The 19,757-nt window shown below is 37.2% G+C and overlaps 1 protein-coding gene across 1 annotated transcript; it reads left to right on the forward strand.

The window, feature by feature from the left end:
- Nucleotides 1–7,447: 7,447 nt before the first annotated feature.
- Nucleotides 7,448–17,155, forward strand: LOC134570651 (histamine N-methyltransferase A-like). Its single transcript, XM_063428586.1, has 7 exons — nt 7,448–7,477; nt 9,137–9,289; nt 10,631–10,683; nt 11,472–11,579; nt 13,553–13,683; nt 15,647–15,740; nt 16,546–17,155. Exons 2-7 carry the CDS (start codon nt 9,153–9,155, stop codon nt 16,914–16,916), a joined length of 894 nt encoding a protein of 297 aa, XP_063284656.1. The 5' UTR covers nt 7,448–7,477; nt 9,137–9,152; the 3' UTR covers nt 16,917–17,155.
- Nucleotides 17,156–19,757: the final 2,602 nt, after the last annotated feature.

Genomic DNA, 19,757 nt, shown 5'->3' on the forward strand with positions numbered 1-19,757 from the left:
TGGGTGCAACTCAGGCAGTCTCAGTACCAGAGACCAAAATGCTGAATAACAAAATAGAAGGAAAGTCGAGGCACTCCAAGGTACAAATCAGGCAATTTTATTGAACCCACTTCATCGTAACGTTTCGAACTACACGGTCTTTGTCAAGCTTGACAAAGGCTGTGTAGGTTGAAACGTTGCGATGGAGTGGGTTCAATAAAATTGCCTGATTTGTACCTTGGAGTGCCTCGACTTTCCTTCTATTTTGCTATTATATTTCAGTCCAAAAAGTTTTGTTTTTTTAAATGCAAGCTATTGTGACACCAGTGAGTGAGTGGTGGCACTGGGCAAGTGGGCACAGTATATGCTGTGAGCCTGACACACAGGCTGGCAGGCAGGCAGGCAACTGCAATTACATTACAAAAAAAAAAAAAAAAGAAAAAGCAGACTGATGTTCTAGCCCTAAAAAGGGCTTTTTGGGGTGCTGTCCTTACAGCAGAGATCAGATGAGTCCTTCAGGACTGGACACTGAATACACTAGTGGACACTGAATACACTAGCCTAGCTATCAATTTCCCTATCAAATCAGCAGCAGCTACACTGTCCCTACTCTCACTAAGAATGCAGCTTCACAATGAATGTAAAATGGATGCTGTCCAGGAGGTGGGAGGGTCTGGGAGGGAGGGTCTGCTGCTGATTGGCTGGAATGTGTCTGCTGACTGTGAGGTACAGGCAGGGTCAAAGTTTACTCAATGATGATGAATAGGGGGCGGACCGAACGCAAACAAGCGATGTTCGCCAGGAACTATTCGCCAGCAAACAGTTAGGGACATCACTATTGAAGATAAGTAGTTGTGTGTGAGGACAAATGTCAGTAGTTCCAGAATTAAGTTTTTTTGTGGATTGTCATAGGATGAGGAATCTAAGAAGAATTCACATGCTTGTATGCCTTTTTTGTGTGGTATATTTGTATACAGGGAGACCACATCAAGACTAGCTAGAAGGGTATATGGAGGCACCTGTATATCTTCCAGAGTTAAAAGAGTAGCTTTGTTCTCTTCAAGGTAGGAGGTTAGTTTAGCGACAATTGGATGCAAGATCTTGTCAATGGCCCCCTCTTAGGAAATTATTGCCAGAGACAATGGGTCTGCACGGGGGTGTTTTTATGTCTTTATGCACCTGGCAAATAGTAGAAGGTGGCTATAGTAGGATTTTTGTGTGGCAAGAGATATTTATAAAATATCGGATTTTAATGCTCTATAGCATTGGTGGTCATCTAAGTGACATAATTATCTCTTGTAAGTAATACTATATGTCCTCCTTTATCAGCAGGTTTAAAGATCGCATTTGTCACATTGTCAGGTTGTCTTAATTCCTTAAGAGCTTTTCGTTCATTGAACGTAAGGTTATATTGACTGGGAATTTCTATAGACCTACTTTCAAATTCGTTAGTGAACATTTGCACGAAAAGGTCAACATGGGGAGACTCCTTAAAATTGGGAGTATACCAACTTTCAGGCTTGAAACTTGTCAGGGGTCACTTAGGATTTTGTTCGTCTAAGAGGTCTGTGAGGGTTTGAGCTAATTGAAACTCTTGCAGTGTTAAGCCTAGGTCCATTGCTGAAAGAGTGTCTTTTTTAGTGTGCAAAATGTTTAGAGCTAATTTTCTACCAAATAAATTTACGTATTTAGACCAGTGAAATTTATTATATGAGGGAGTAGGTACAAAAGATAAACCCTTGCTCAATAAGGATATATGACGCGGCAGTAAAGTGAAATCTGATAAATTCATTCTTTTTTAGATGCTAGAATTTCTGGGTTTGATTCTGAGTCTTGTATGCCCACCTGTCCCTGTCTCTCAATCTCCCCCTCTGTTGTCGAGGGGGATCCTGTTGTAAAAAAGGAGATGAGGATGTTGATGGAATGCAGGTATTGTCAGAGGGAATGGGTTTGTCGAGGAAAGATACGGTTTTATCAGTATGTTTGAGGATACTTCTATTTGCCGGAGATTGTGAGGTATGTTGGCTCTTTTGATGGGAACCTCTATTCCCAGTTTGTCTCTGATAACTTAACCCCTTAACGACGAGTGACGGACGAGGTCCGTCACTCAGGGGAATGCGTTAATGACGAGTGACGGACCTCGTCCGTCACCCGTTAAACTTAACCCCAGATCGCCGCAATCGCGGCGATCGTGGGGTTAATGGTGCTCCGGTCTGCCTCTGCATTAGAGGCAGACCGGGAGCACCGGATCGGGCTGCCCCAGTACATGTGCCCGCTCTGACAGAATGTCTGAGCGGGCACATGTGCTCTCTATACTCACCTCCGCCTCCCTGCACTTCCTGGTTCTGTGTGAAGTGCAGGGAGACGGATCTTCAGTGATCCTGCCCCCTGGTGGAAAGAAAACATAGTAAAATTAAAATCCCACCCCCCTTTACCCCCCCTTTACCCATTTTAATAAAAAATTAACCCCTTCCCTGCCAATTGATCACTGACTACAGTGATCAATTGGCAGGGATTACATTTTACTAAGATCTGATTTTTTTTTTTTAACCCCTGAGGGTTAATTCTTTTTTTTTTAACCCTCAGGGGTTCAATTTATTTTATTAATTAATTTAAATATTTTAAAATTATAAATTTAGCTAGCTGGGGAAGGTGGAAGTTAGTGGGGAATTGGGGGATTTAGTATTACGCTAACTAGGGGTTAACGTTAAAAAAAGTTTAAAAATAAGCTTTTAAAAGTTAAAAAATTAAGTTAAAAAAAAAGTTTTAATAACATTTAAGTAAAAAATTTTAAAAAATAAACCCTTTACCCAGTCCAAATAAAAATTAACCCCTTCCCTGCCAGTCGATCACTGCCTACAGTGATCAAAATACAGATCACAGTATTATACTGTTCTAATTTTTTTTTTAACCCCTGACGATTAACTTTTATTTATTTTTTAACCCTCAGGGGTTAAATTTATTTAATTAATTAATTTAAATATTGTATAATTAAATATTTTGCTAGCTGGGGTGGGTGGGAGTTATGGGAAAATGGGGAATTTACTGTTAGTGCTGCTTACTGCTAGTTAGGGGTTAACGTAAAAAAAAAAGCTTAGAAAAATGTTAAATCTGTAAAAAAAAGTTTTACGAAAGTTTAGGAAACTTTAAAAAAATGAATAATCAAAACAAAAGTTTAAAAAATAGTTTTAAAAAGTAAAAAAAGTTTTAAAAAGTAAAAAAATACATTTAATAACGCTCATTACCACTACACCTGGTACAAGCTAGCGGAAAAATGATCCCACGCTAAGGTTCAAAATATGCCTTTTGAAATACCCTGGGATGTCTTCTTTAAGAAATGGTATGGCTTTATGGGGTATTTGGATTATATAGCCTGGTAAAATACTCTAAAATGGGACATGGGCACAGCGTAAAAATTAAAAATGTGAAAAAAAATGGAATGGCTGTGTCCCAAATGTGCCCCTCCGATGTCCACATATACCTGGCAAAGGTACGTACGGGGGTATTTTTGTACTCAGCAGACATAGCTGAGCAAAATATGAAGCATTATACAGTGGTAGTACACATATGGTTTGCAAAATATACTGTGCAAACTCACTTTGTGTGTCAAAAAGGCAGAAAAAAACGCTTATAACCACTACACCTGGTACACGCTAGCGGAAAAATGATCCCACGCTAAGGTTCAAAATATGCCTTTTGAAATACCCTGGGGTGTCTACTTTAAGAAATGGTAGGCCTTTGTGGGGTAGTTTGAATTTAAAACCTGCAAAGATGCTTGGAAATTGCACATAGGCCCGGCGTCAAAATTCAAAGTTCGGTCAAAACTGATATGGCTTGGTCTCCTATATGGCACTGTAGCTTCACAAAATAGTGCCATAGACATACAATGGGGGTGTCCTTTTACTCAGAAGACTTAGCTGAGCATAATTTGGGGGGTTTGAACTTAGTGGCACACATGAAATATACAAAATGCCCAGCAAAAATGCAATCCGTATGTAAAATATGCACAAAATTATTTTTTACCACATACTTTGGCATGTAATGGTAAAAAAATGGGGGCATGTTAAGGCACAATATGCACCTTATGAGATACCCTGGAGTGTCTACTTTTACAAATGGTAGGCCTTTGTGGGGTTTTTTTGAACAGTCAAACTACTATAATACCCCAAATGGAAGCATAGGCTCATTAAATCCGTCTCTCAAAATTCTACTGTGAATACTGAAAAGGACAGGTCTCCTATATGGCACTGTAGCTTCACCAAATAGTGCCAAAGACATACAATGGGGGTACCGTTGTACTCAGCAGAAGTAACTGAACACATAATAAAACTTTGTACAGGAATAGCACACACCAACTTTACAAAATACACATGAGAAGTTCTTTGTTATAAGTTTGTGTGCGAAAACCCCCAAAAAACACAATTTTACTCCAATATTTAGCAGAGGTTGGCGGTAAAATGGCTACGTAGAAAGTGTCAAAACAACCTTAGGTAAATAGCCTGTGGTGTCTACTTTATATAAATATATACTTTTGTGTGGCAATTTTGTTTTCTTTTATGGCTATTAGGCTTACAAGACAAACATACCAAATTCTAAAATCGCTCCACATAAAAAGTTTATTTTACTCCTTGTGCTTTGTGACCTGTAACTACCAAAAAAAACTGAAAATCCCAGACACATTATATATTCTGTAATTCAGAACAACTAAATGAATTTATTTTTAATTACTTTCCTTAACCTGCACTAATTATGTACACATTATTATTGCAAAAACTGTAAAAAAAACACACAAAAATTCATTTTTTTGCATATTTCTGTATTTTTTTTATAATAAATAAGCATTTATATATATATGTGTTACATCAAATTAAAGCCCTTTCTGTCCTTTAAAAAATGGTATATAATATGTGTCGGTGCAATAAATTAGTAAAATGCAAATTGCAGTTGAACGCAAATAGCAAAAAATGCAAAAAATGCCGTTGTCATTAAGTGAAAGACAAGCTTCTGAAGCTCTGTCCTTAAGGGTTTAAGGAGCTACTATCAGTATCTGACCATTCGGTCTCACCAGAAGAAAACGCATTCAGCACTCAAAGAGTTAACCATGACCGGTAGTAGTAATTCTGGGCAAGAAACAAGCCAGGTTAATATATAATTCAAACTAGTAGGAGGAGAATGCGTACATTTCATTCAGTGAGTCTTTCATTGCAAGCGGTCTGCGGTACTTTTAGCTCATTATTAGAAGCTCTGGAAAGATAATTTACAAATATATTGCCATTTCAATAAACATTTATGTGAAGAGAAGGTTTTTTTTTGTTTTTGTTTTTTTAGAGCAAGCTAGTGAGTTAAGCTTTTGACCATTCTGAGAGTTCTCATATCCTTTGTTTTTGTTGCAATTAATTAACGTGGCTCTCTCCAAGTTAAAAGGGTAATCCAGACTCACTGTGCCTAGAGGGTTATCAGCTACACCTCACTGATGAGGCCCAAAGAGGGCCACAACGATCATCTTGAGTTGCTGTATCTCTTGTGCAGAGAGAACTTCCTGGCATTTCAGTTCTAGACTGCCCTTATGGATGAGATCAGTCTGATATACTTCAGAAAATGTTCTCTCTGTAATGGCACAAGTAAGCAAAAACGAGTTTGAGACCTTAGCAGGAATTTACCGACGGGCAAGCTACTGAGTGACTCTAAGCTTTTGTCCATTCTCAGAATTCTCATATTCTCTGTTTTTGTTGCAATGCATTAACTTGGCTCTCCCCAAGTTAAAAAAGTAATCCAGACGTGGACCCTCTGCTCACTGTGCCTAGAGGGGTATCAGCTACAACTCACTGATGAGGCCCAAAGAAGGCCACAACTCGTTTCTGTGGTTGCTGTATCTCTCGTGCAGAGAGCTTGCTGGCATTTCGTTTCTGGACTGCCCTTACAGGTGGAATCCGTTAAATATGCTTTAAATTATGTTTTCTTTGTAATGGCACAATTGAGCAAAAACTATTTTGAGATGTGAGCGGGGATTTACCGAAGGGCAAGCTATTGAGTGTCTCTAAGCTTTTATCCGTTCTCAGAGTTCTCATATTCTCTGTTTTCATAATAACAACTTAAAATGGCCATTAAAATAAAATAAAAATAAAATCACTGGGCTGATTTATAAAGTATAAATGGAGCTGTTGTCTAAAATAAAAAATGTGAAGAGTTAGCATGTAGAAAAAAAACTGCTGAATTATAAAATGTGTTTTTCTAAAACTTAACTCTCGTGGCCTAAAATGTGCAACTGGCTTGTTAATTCAGCAGATTGTTTGGTTAGTGAATAAACCGAAAATTCCAAACAGTGGTATAACAAGTAGAAGTGTCCTGAGATGAGATCAAGGAGCAGACACTGGAAGTTTGAGAAATCACTTGAATCGGGGGGGAAAAAAAGCCCAGTGTAATGCTAAACAGACAAATTAAAATAAAAAACAACAAATAACATCCATTTGAAATCTCTCTCATATGTACAGAGGAAAATAGATTTGAGATGATAGAGGATAATACTTAATAAGTAATAAGAAGTGATAATATTGAATAAGCAATACCTGGTTATTCAATTAAGCTATGTAGAAAATAATGACATTCTTAAAGGGTCATATGATAACCAGCTCATATCGAAAGAAAAATGTTTAGTATAAGGCTCCTTTAAAATAATTGTTGACATCTAGATTAATATTCTGATTTAAACAAATTAAGCAGACCTTTCAATACTACACTCAGGTGGTGGCTGTAATGTTTGGTATGAGGGATGTGGGGGCACTTACAAATCAATGGCCTATTTTGCACACAAAATTCCCTGATCTCTGTGTGGCTGGTCATATTCAAGTGGAGCAGGTAATGTATGGATTTAAAGATACAGGTTGGTAGAATTGCAATGTGTGGCTTCAACTACCCCTGTACTTTCCATCAGTATAACATGCACAGTATTTATCCCATGAAATGTCCCAGGGGGCCACTGTAGGCCAAAATATTATTTCAATGATGTGTTATTAGTCAATGCAATAACCCGGTGGGCACTAGGCTGACAAAGGTTCTGTACAATTCCTACTGCTGTCTCCCGTGTGCAAAAAACTCAGCCAGAAGGTACCACAATGTGTTTCCTGATATTTTAATCATAGAAGAATTGCATGAGCCCACAGCCTACAACCCCTACAGTGGCCCGTACTTACACTTAATTCACTCTCTCTGTAGGTAAATATGTATATAAATTCAAGATAAAAAATAAATAAAAAAAAAAAGAACTACCGGTATATCATTATTTGCTGGATAATTTAATCAGGGCTGCACACAGACAATACATATTCTCAAGTTCATACATATCCTCTGCTAATCATTGTATCTATTAGGTAACATGGCCTGATCAGCAGGTTAAACCAACAGTTTGTGGGTGGAGATATACAGAGGCTGAGTGTATATTAATAATAGCTGTCTAAACAGTTTAGTTCAGACCGACAGATGAGCTGTGGGAGGAAGAGAAGTGAGTAATAAACATTATAACTTTTTTACTGGTGCTATTATTACTATTATTTTTACTATTAGCTATCTAAGTTTAGTTCCCAGGTACATTGTGTTTGATTGAGTTAAAGATAGTTTTGTCTTTTTGTGTTTTTTGTTAAATGTAAGTCAATGTAATCCTACTGGTATGTCAGAGAAAGGGTATTTAAGAAATTCAGTTTATAATTTATCATCATTCTCATCTTTTTTTCCATGACACTGGCACTTACCGTGAGACTAAAAAAAGGTTTACCTATTTAAGTATCTGAAATAGTGATAGGTTTTGCTGCACCAGCGATTTAGGGGTTAAACTTCAAACCATAGTGAATTAAAGGGACACTATAGTCACCTGAACAACTTCAGCTTAATGAGGTTTTTCAGGTGAGAACTATAGCTCCATTCAGCCTTTCTCATGTAAACACTGTATTTTACAAGAAAATACAGTGTTTACATTGAAAGCTAGGAACACCTCCAGTTGCAGTCACTCAGAGTGAACCAGAGGGACTTCGGAGTTGATGGTGGCATAATATGGTGGACCAGAGGGACTTCGGAGTTGATGGAGGCAAAAATAACTGAAATAGAAAAATTATTTAATTTCGTCATAGTCAGTTTACATTAAATTTTGCCATTTGGGTTTTGATTCACTAATTCAGTTGGAATTTGAATCCAATTAATTCAGTTTGATGCTAAAGGAATATATCCCTAAATTTATTTTCAGAAATATACTAGGTATTCTGAACAAAAAGCAACAGTGAGGCAACATTCTAAAATGGAGCAATCACCATGGGAACCAATAGAACGTTGGTGTTGAAATTTAAAACAAAAATGTGAATTATAAATATACCCCATATTTACAGTTTCCACAGAGACAGGGACCTTGTTAAACAGTCTCCTCATTTGAAACTTTTCAAGCTTCAGAATATTTACCAAATCTTGCTTTTTATTAGCTTTCTGAGATGTCTTTTAATTAGATAAAATGTTCCAGATCTTATTCTAAAGTTAATAGAGGGCAGACCATCCTAAAAATATCTTAAAGGACCACTATAGTCCCAGAAAAACAAACTAGTTTTCCTGGCACTATAGGGTCATTAGGTCCCCTCCCCCCGCCCCCCCCCCCCCCCACCCTCAGGGTCCCACTCTCACTGGGCTGAAGGGGACTGAAGGGGTTAAAACACTTACCTCTCTCCAGCACCAGGCTCCCTCTGTGCTTGGGAACTCTCTTCCCCCTGCCGACGTCAGATCCGAACGCGCATGCGCGGCAAGAGCCGTGCGCGCATTCAATCAGCCCATATGAAAGCATTACTCAATGCTTTCCTATGGACGTCCAGCATCTTCTCACTGTGATTTTCACAGTGAGAATCGCGGAAGCGCCTTTTGCAGCTGTCAGTGAGAGAGCCACTAGAGGCTGGATTAACCCTCAGTGAAACTGTTATGTTTTCAGCTGTAGGGTTAAAACTAGAGGGACCTGGCATTCACACCACTTCATTGAGCTGAAGTGGTCTGGGTGCCTATACTGGTCCTTTAGGGATGCCAAACACACAACGTTTATGCTCTTCATCCAAAAGGCAAAACACCTCAGTTGTAGCCATTTTTAGTTTTTTTCAACAGCTGTGTAAACTTAACAAATCATTGTCCACACTAGGTTCATAGCCACACAAATGGCATCGGTGATGAAGAGCTTGTACTTGGACAAAAGCCGATACGTGGAGGCATTCCGCCTTTATATTAAGACTTCCACTGAACACCAGTCCATGCTACAATTCATTAACACAAAGCTGCCAGAAATTATTTCAAGGTAACGCATTTTATTCAATGTTTATTTAGAGATACAGGTACTCTTTTGATTTGTTTTAATTAATGCCATCCTTGCCAAGTCAACACATTTTGGTAAGTGTTTTCTTTTTAATTATCCTGGACTTTTTTTTGATCATTTATTAATCATTCATTAATTTTGTTGTTTAACTGAATTGCTGAGACCTTTTGGACACTTGACTAACTTCAACTGACCTAAATGTTTAATCACCTATAACTGCTATTAGCCTTTTTTCCTGTGATGTTTCATTTCTGTCCAAGAATAAATTGTGCACACTGTATTGGCAGAGAAACATAAACTCTATATCCTGACTGACAGGTAGAAAGGGCGGAGCTTATACCAAAGAATGTCAGGGAAATAAGATGGAGGGATCCAGTTTCAGGTTAGTTGTGAGTATGGCAGTGGGTTTCTACATTTTGCTTTAAATTTTTCAGATCTCACACTTGCATATTTGTTATATATAGGGAAAGGTAAGTTAATATAATATTGAAAAATCCTGAGACATTATGGCTCCCCATTAAGGCCTCATTCCTTGTTTCCCCACTGGCAGTAATCTGCTATAACCTCAATAAATTATAATAAAGCCTGAAATAATTGAAAAGGGCTTAAATTACTTAACATTGTGATGTTGCCATTGCCTTCAAAATATAAAATAAAGTAAACCTTATCTATACCACAATGATCCGACGGGAAACAATTGCAAACATTACTTGATAAATGGAGAAATTAAACAGGAACTGTCTCAACCAATTATGTAACAGTTACACAAATATGTATTTTGAAGTATGAAAAATATTAGTTGTTGGAATGCACACTTCTACGTCCTGCAACAGGGTGACTCCATTTTAGCTCCCTGATAATTATTATTATAAGCTCTGCCCTTTACACCAGGCATTCAGTACAGAGAAAGCATACTGAGATTATGATGTAATGCGCTAAATATTTAACGTAAATAGAAAATGGAGAGTTTCATGAAGGAAAAAGTTACAGGTGATTTTAATGCTTTCCAGATACTCCTCACTTACCGACCGAATTCTGTTCCTACAACTCGGTCGTAAAATGAATTAGTCGTTGAGTGAGGATGCACTAGAGAAAGAATTCCTCTAAAAAATAGACCAACTCACTAGTGCAGGGAATCTCACTAATCTATGTTATTAAGTAAATCCCCTCCCCAAACATGACAAGTCATACAAGTCATAGGTGAACATGAAATACTGTAATGACTTGCACCTTTCCTGTAGTATGAATGTTATGGCAAAGCAAGGCATGAAATTGATATTTTGAACTTATATATATTTGTATTATATTTTCTTTTTTTGCTAGCATAGAGAATGAGAAGTCATCCCTTAATATCCTTGGGATAGGAAGCGGTTCAGGTATGTCGACAAAACTGCACACTTCTCATTGCACTAATAAATTAAAATTAAAAAATATACATATTTATGTAGTTAAATATCCCACAATATGGAGAATCTAACATGGGAAGTACTTAGTAGAAAAACAAAACTGTAAGGAAAATTAACCAAATTATATAAATCTTATAGCAATAGATGTCCATTTTGCCAACCCACCTACTTGTATTCTAAATTATCCAATTTAGTTTCTGAAATGTCATTTTTTTTTTTTAACTGATTGAACATTTACTAAATAGTTTGGTCTTGAAAATTTTTGTCTAAAAACAAATTTTGCATGAAAGTATTGATTCAATCAACGTGACGTCATGGGAGAAGGAGACTGATCTACTTGTTGCTGGAAGGAGGTAAGTGAAAAAAGGCTTTATAACCCTTTAGTCACCGTTGGGAGTGGGGTGGGGGAGGGTCGAGGAGCCAGAGGGACACTATATTATAATGAATACAGATTTGCAGTTTTGTATTCCGAACATATAATGTTCCTTTAACCTTTTTCATTTGTACCTCATTCTTTGAGTTGAAATTATATATAGGATGAGTTTATTAAAGTGTTCTGTTTTTAAAAATGGTCTTAAGTGGGGCCGTCACTATGGAAACCAGTGGAAGCATCAGATACACTCCATTGGTGACTCCCCCCTCTTTAAATTTTTGCACCACTTTATCAAACAGAATAATTTGATACATTTTCCGATTATATCTTCCCAACAATGTATTTATTTATTCATTTATTAATATTCTTTGGTTTTAACTGCTAGGCGAAATTGACCTGCAAATCATTTCAAAACTACGGGTCAGCCATCCCGGAGCTGAGGTTAATAATGATATTGTAGAGCCAAGTGATGAACAAACTATAAAGTATAAAGGTACGTTTAATGCATACCGATACCATAACTAAATGGTATAAAAATATTATTAGATGCTTATAAGATTGGCAATTTATACAACTAACGTATGACTACAATAAGAACAATTTAATTATTTCTATATATTTTAAGGCAATGGAGTTAATGGACTGATTACTGAATTACAGTGGGTTGAAAACTAAATTGAAGAGTTTCCACACATATACTGTAGTTGCTTTGCAATATTCTTTGCATTTATCCAATTTTTTTTTTTGCTATTTAGTTTTTCAGTTCATTCTGTGTCCAGTAATGACACAAGGTCACACTGGTATCTGCTAGACAGATATGCAATCAAGCTTACCATTGTCTGTTCTTTAGTTCTTGGGTTTGTTTAAAAACTCCCAAGCAGTTCACTTTTGTTTCTAAAAGTACTATTAGCCTAGCATTTATTTGAAATTAGACATGTGAAATTGGTTTTGTTCTGAATCAAATTTTGGCCAAATTTGAAAGAATTTAGCAATTAGGAAGCTTTTCAAACCAAAAGAAATCAAAATCGAACAAATTCAGAGTGAATGAAAATAAGTATTTTGGATTCTTTCGTTGAAACTGAAAAAAAGCTAATTTAAAGGGACTCTCCAGTGCCAGGAAAACAAACCCGTTTTCCTGGCACTAGAGAATCCTGGAGTGCCCCCCTCCCTTCCGCCCCCATCCCATGTTGCTGAAGGGGTTAAAACCCTTCAGTGACTTACTTGAATTCAGCGCCAATGTCCCTCGGCGCTGGGTCAAGTTCCACCCACGCTCCTCCCCGCTGAAGTCAGCCGGCGGGGGAGACCTAATGTGCATGCGCGGCAATGGCCTCGTGCGCACGCATTAGACCTCCCCATAGAAAAGCATTATTCAATGCTTTCCTATGGGGATTCCGGCCACGCTTGAGGTCCTCATGCATAGCGTGAGGACGTCCAGCGTCGTTTAAAACACTTTTCTTTTCTAAGAAGCCGGAAGTCCCTCTAGTGGCTGTCTGATAGAACTGCAATAATTACACTTGCAGGGTAAGGGTGATGGGAGTTGGGACCCAGACCACTCCAATGGGCAGAAGTGGTCTGGATGCCTGGAGTGTCTCTTATTTTGCTCTTTCAGCTGTTTAGTAGATAGCTGCCTAATGAGCTATCCTATAGTTACATTGGATTGCGATAATTAACCAACTAAAAGAGAGAAAAAAAGGGTTTTATGTATTTTTATCTTTCAGCTGTTTATCGGATAACTCCCTAAATTGGTATTACGTGTAATTGCGATATTTAAGGATACCAAATTAGGTTGCAGCTTAGCAGATTTATCCCTTATTAGGTATCCTTAAATATGACAACTCCATGCAAGGATAGGATACCGTAGGGAGTTATCTACTAAACAGCTAAATAGCAAAATAAATGCCCATTTTCTTATATTTGCTTCTTCAGTTGCTTAGTAGCTAAGTCCCTAATTTGGTATCCTTAATTATGGGAATCCCACAAAAGGATACTAAATAAGGGAGTTATCTATTAAAAAGCTGAACAATCAAAACTAAGAAAAAGCCTTTTTTATTAATTTCTATATTTTAGCTTCAGCTGTGTTTACTAGATAGCATCCTAATTTGGTTCCCTTATGTGGGATTACAATATTTAAGGATAATACATTAGGGAACCTTATGCTAAACAGCACAATAATTTGGTATCCTTTAGAATAATGGGGTCTGAAATTCAGAAAACTAACATTTTGTTTTTAAAATCTCAGTAAAGCACTTTAGCTAAATTAACCTTGTTGTACACCCCTGGCTGTCAATCCCACAACCGGTCCTGATATTTTCTGGTTTGGTTAGCTCAGAAGAGGCAGCAATTACCCAGAGCACCTGCCTTGCATAGACTTGTCAAGAAGCTACCTTAGAAAGTAAATATGCCGCTTTAAATATTTATACTGCAATGGAATGAAACACTTGTCTAAACATGCTACATTTGTTTCAGAACGCATTGGCAAACAATCAGGATTGGATAATGTAACATTTTCCTGGTACAAAAAAACTTGTCAAGAGTACGAGAGTCAAGTAACCAACGATAGGCAAAATAAAAAATACGATTTGATTCATATGATCCAGGTAATATTTGCTATTAAAAAGAAGTCAAAGAGATTTATCTTAAAAACTAATGATTAACAAGCCAAGACTAAAGGTTACACTTGCTTAAAATGTCGAACTAAGGTTAAATGTGTCTGTAACTGGATGGAAAAATGTATGTACACGAGGAATGTGTCATCCTTCTTGAATGTCAGCCAGCAGTCAAGCAACAAGCTCCGGGTTAATAGAGCAAGATTATATTTGGTGTATATTGGACCAACCTTATGTTTTTATCCCATATAGGCAATTATCACAATGTCATACATGTTGTCCTTCAGGTTTTTACATAAACAAAACTTTCTGTTTCTTAGAACATTTTATAAAACTACTCTTTACATTTCAGAACATAACATTACTTGCAATCCAAAGTTTTCCTGAATACTATGGGGAATGCACTACTTAAACATTTAGTAAATGCAACTAGCCACTAGTAAGGTTAACATGTAAAATTTTTTTTAAAAAAATGCTAATTAACCATAAATATTGCAGAGGTGTGTGTGCTACTAATCTCATTATAAATGGTGAGTGACATGTGAATGACTTATAGGGACACGATAGTCACCAAAACAACTTTAGCTTAATGAAGCAGTTTTGGTGTATAGACCATGCCCCTACAGTCTCACTGTTCAATTATCTGCCAGTTATGAGTTAAAGCACTGTGTATGCAGCCCTAGCCACACTTCCCTGCATGATTTGCACAGCCGTCCTAAACAATTCCTGTAAAGAGAGATCTTATGTTTAAACTTCCTTTATTGCACATTATGTTTAACTTTGAATTCCGTATCTCCTGCTTGGTTAATGGCCTTCTAGACCCACCCCAGAAACCTCCTGTGTGTGATTAAAGTTAACAACTGATTGAAAATGAAACCCTTTTTTTTTCCACACAGGCGGTATCAATCACAGCCAGGGTAGGTTTGACTAGGGCTGCATTAGCAGAAATAAGAAGGATTTAACTCCTGAATGCTAGAGAATTGAGCAGTGAGACTGCACGGGAATTGTCTATTCACCAAAACTGCATCACTGAGATAAAGTTGATGTCCATAGTGTCTTTAAAGGATGCAACTGGGAGGATGGTAGTGCTAGTTTGTGGATAAATGTGTGGATACATGACTATGAAGTTGGGTAAATGATTAAACTAAGTGGAAGTAAATGATCAGGAGGGTGACTGTGCATGTATGGGTTATGTAGGTGACTTGATGAGGTATGCAGCTTGGTGTGTGGTGGATGTAAGGCAGGGTAGATGAACCTGAGTGTCTTGCATGGCTGAATGGTTTAGTTATTTCCCTTACCATTCAGGTGAGCTACAACTGTGGAATAAAACAGAAGATGGCTGGAGCTTTTGCTATACTTTATTCCTCTGGCATTTGAGGAACAAGGTGTCTCAGGGTGGTTTTATACTATGGGTTGAACAAGATTCCACCATTTTAACTAGGTGCAGCCGCTCCTGACGCTACCAACTGCAGATGGTTCCTCTTAACGGGATAGTTGGACAGGTGGTTGCAATGAGAACTGACATAAACCATAGATAGTACAAGTCTACTTGAACAATGAGGAGCCTGCCTTAGCACATGTCTTGATATATGATTTTTCAACATAAAAGGTCCACTTACTTTCTAACAGGATTTTCCAGTATCTAGATGTTGAGAAGCTGTTATGCTGAAAGTAATCAATTAATGAATCAAAACAATTGTAGTATGGTATACCTGTGCGGTGCATAAACCATTCATTGTTCACCTTGGAATTTGAGATGTGTGTTAATTACAGTGTGAATTATTATTTGTCCTATCCGTGGGACAGTCTTTATCTGGTTTAATATTGTCCTACCTCTGCTAAATGTTATACCTCTGCTCCGTACTCCATCTAAGTATCTGCACAATTCTTTTCACAGTTTTTAAGTTCTAATGCATTAACCAATATAACATTATGACTTATAATATTTTACTAGGTGTTATATTATGTAAAAGATATCCCAGCAACATTAAAATTCTTCATCAATTTACTGGCACCAAATGGAAAACTCTTAATAGCCCTTCTCTCAGGTAAGAGGATTATCATTGTGAATAGTTTACAATTCTTCTACTTTTAGACTTTCTTGTCAAATAATATGACGTTCTCAGAACAAAATTCAAACCTACAAGGTGAATCCAAAGACCAGAACTACTCACATACTCATATTAAGCATAATTTATTATTATGGTATTTGGAAGGTGATTGAATTTTTACTCACCCTGTACATTCCGGTGGTGTCTCTAGCATTTCCTCGAAAAACACTGTAGTATTTCTTTAAAATTAAACAAAATGTCTTTGTCATCATGGAATGTAATTTGATATTAAGAAAATATTTATATTCAACTGAGAATGGAAAATTCTAGTGATTCTAATGTCATTTCATACAATATGTATGACTAATTCAAAATGGTGGTAAACGGCTGTTTCGTATAGATGAAAAGCTTAAAATATGGATTGACAGACTTTAGTGCTAACACATCTCAAAATGAATCATCTATGCATGAAAGGCAAAAACGTAAAACTTTTTTCCATATGTATTTTTTGGATGTTACATAGGTTGCACACACAGCATACGTACCATACCACCACGTCACGTTCTTATTTATTCAATATGGGGAACAATGAACAAAAAGTGTTCAGCTATTAAGTGTATGAGTAGTATACATCCTATAGATTTTGAAATCGCTTATAGAGATAAGAGAAAGAGAGAGAATCCAACCACAATTTCACCTCAGTTGACCTTCCGATGACCTACATCTAATTGTTTTAATTACTGAATGAAATGAATTGAATGAATTCTAGCTTCATTACTTACATATTGATTCCCCCCCACAGGAAACAGTGGTTGTTCTATATTGTGGAAAAAGTATGGAACGCACTTACCACCAAATGATCTCTACTCTTACATAACAGGAAGTGAAGTTGAAGATGCTTTGAATTCCATAGGCGCTAAGTATCAACGCTATGAGTTGGACTGTGACAGAGACATCACTGAATGTTTTGTTGAGGGGAGTCACATTGGAGAGCTCCTGTTGGACTTTTTAACAGAAACTTGTGAATTCAAGAAAAATGCCCCTTCTGATCTCCGAGATCAATTACTGCAAGATCTAAAGAAAGATCCCGTGTCCAGTACTAAACATGGAAAGCTCATTTTCAATAATAATATGAGCGTGTTTGTGGTCAAAAATGACAAATCAGACACTTAATTTATACTAAACAGTGAATTGTAGTGACAAAAAGATTTTAATATTCAATTCCATTTTTTGTAAGTGACCATCTCTGCTTGAATATTTGATAAGAAAATAGTAAACAATTACTTATTTTGATCCTAAAGGTTTTTTTTTTTATACTTTTCCATATACTTAATTAAGCAGTGCTATGCTAAATGTATACTCATTTTCCCATTTGCCATTTGTCTTTTTTTTATTAAAATGTTAGTACAATATATTTAACACATTCTTGATACAATATTGTTTGTATTTCATATTGTGGTTTACTACACAATCGGTTACTTATTTACTATACAGAATAACTTTAGAGAACTTATTCTGCAATACTGTGGCATGGATAAAAATTATTTAAATTCAAAGTTATTTTCAAATCTAGGGCCAAGGTAGATGAACTGCAAACCTTCTCTGTTTCAGCTATGCTTCCTGTTTGGCTATTTTGGACTTAAAGGGACTCTCCAGTGCCAGAAAAACAAATCCGTTTTCCTGGCACTGCAGGATCCTGCAGTGCCCCTCTCCATCCCTCCCACCCCCCACCCCATGTTGCTGAAGGGGTTAAAACCCCTTTAGTGACTTACCTGAATCCAGCGCCAATGTCCTAATGTGCATGTGCACATTAGACCTCCCCATAGGAAAGCATTATTCAATGCTTTCCTATGGGGATTCCGGTGATGCTGGAGGCCTCATGCATAGTGTGAACACTTTTTGTGTTTTAAGAATCTGGAAGTCCCTCTAGTGGCTGTCTGATAGACAGCCAATACAGGAGGACTTGACCCTGCAAGGTAATTATTGCAGTTTATAAAAACTGCAATAATTACACTTGCAGGGTAAAGGGTGATGGGAGTAGGCACCCAGACCACTCCAATGGGCAGAAGTGGTCTGGGTGCCTGAAATGTCCCTTTAACATTGAAATTCACTTGGAATTATCTTTGAATTCTTGACAATTCTCATATTTAGAAATATGACTATACCATTCCAGAATGTGATCGCTAAACATATAAGGATAAAATCAAATGTAAATGGTGTAAATAAACAAAAGAAAAGATTATAGAAACATCTATGGGGAGATTTGGAAAGATAAAACAGGGTCTATTGTGCAGGATCTGGGTAAAAATCTAAATGTTAAGAGATATTCCATACCTCCTGTGACAGTAGTCACCATCACCTGAAGTTTCATACGCACACTTTAGTTAGGACCCTGTAGTACTCCTATGTCTAATGCCCCGTTTCCACTGAGCGGTACGGTTAGGGTCGGTACGATCTAGTACACTATTTTGAGTGTTTCCACTATGAAAGTGGCCCATACAACCGAACCAAACTGCACCATTCCTGGGCCCCCTTCAGATATAGGTCCATAGGAAATTGTACGGTATGGTTAGGGTTGTGCTAGTGGCATCATACTATACAATGCATTGATTGGTGGACAGGAAAATGGCAATACTCACGACAAATGACATGCTAGGCATTTGGTCTAAACCCCGCATGCCCTCTGGCACTACTACTTGCAGTGAAAATGCTCACCTGAATAGGCTGGACCATTGTAAACCTTCCGAACCGTACCGACCCGAACCATACCGTTCAGTGGAAACGAGGCATAATTCACCCAGTGCCCAGTATTGGTGCAGGGTGTATATAATGTGTTTATTGTTAATTGTTTTGTGTGCTCTCCTGTTCTGCTGATGCATGTTACCAACTATATGGATTTAGCTATGAAGCCTGTATAGCATCCTCGTTTGGTAGCAACAGCTGTATGTGCTACCTGAATTTCAAGACTTGTTCATTTGCATAATCAGTTAGATTTGCACATTGCTAATTCTGCAGGCCGGAGATATATTTAGTGTCAATTTTTGTATTCCCTACGTCTTTATATATATGTCATTATGCTATTATACGTTCCTGTATGTTGTCTGAGGTGATTTGATTGTATTTTTATTGAGTTGTCACCATAAATTTTATTTAAGGTGCCAGAGGAAAAATATATATTTATGCCTATTAGTTTATTGATGTATAATTTCTGCACATTTTAGGATGATTATTAATTGCCATCATGTATATTTATATATTCATTTCATGACAATTCATGAAACTCTCGTATATTTTGTTTAAAACTTCTGTGTTCTGTTTTTTTCACATTTTGTTGTATACTTGTAGGAGAAACAGTGCCACCCAATGGCGGTCTTGGTAAATTATCTGGTTCAGTTTTCCAGTGTAGACTAAAGCAAGATTCTTCTATATGTGGTCAGCTTCTCTCTTCTAATTAAATACTAGTTTCTCACAGTAGTTAATGGCAAAAATGCTACTCCGTTATCTAATAGATACTAACCTGTACTGTGTTTAACACATATAGGGAAATTCCAAGCAACAATACAACTTGTATGCATCTTATAGGTGTTTTTTTTGTTTGTTTTTAACTTTAGTTCTTTTATTGTGAGAAGAGGTGGCCACATATCAAAGTCAGATACTTTTACAAGGCAGATTCCGGATGGACAATCCCTGTCTTTGCCCTTTTGTCAGATGAAATAGACAGACATATATATGCATTTACAGGGGATCAAGTGGTACAAAACACAGTTGTGGAATGGGGATGGATTCTCATGAGTACTCCGCTCTTTGAGCTACCTTGTCGTACATAGAATGTGCCATATGCATCTTGACCTAGAATGTCGCCACATCCAACTTTTATTAATGCGTAATGGAGTAGAGAGACGTCAAAGTAAGAAAGAAGAAACGGAAGAAAAAATAGAAGGAAGGAGGGTGGGGAGAAAGAAGATAGGGGGGTAAAGGAGTCTTCCTGGGTTATGGGTGGAGTTAAAAACCTGT

Source organism: Pelobates fuscus, chromosome 8, assembly GCF_036172605.1.
Source record: "Pelobates fuscus isolate aPelFus1 chromosome 8, aPelFus1.pri, whole genome shotgun sequence".
NCBI classification, from domain to species: Eukaryota; Metazoa; Chordata; class Amphibia; order Anura; family Pelobatidae; genus Pelobates; species Pelobates fuscus.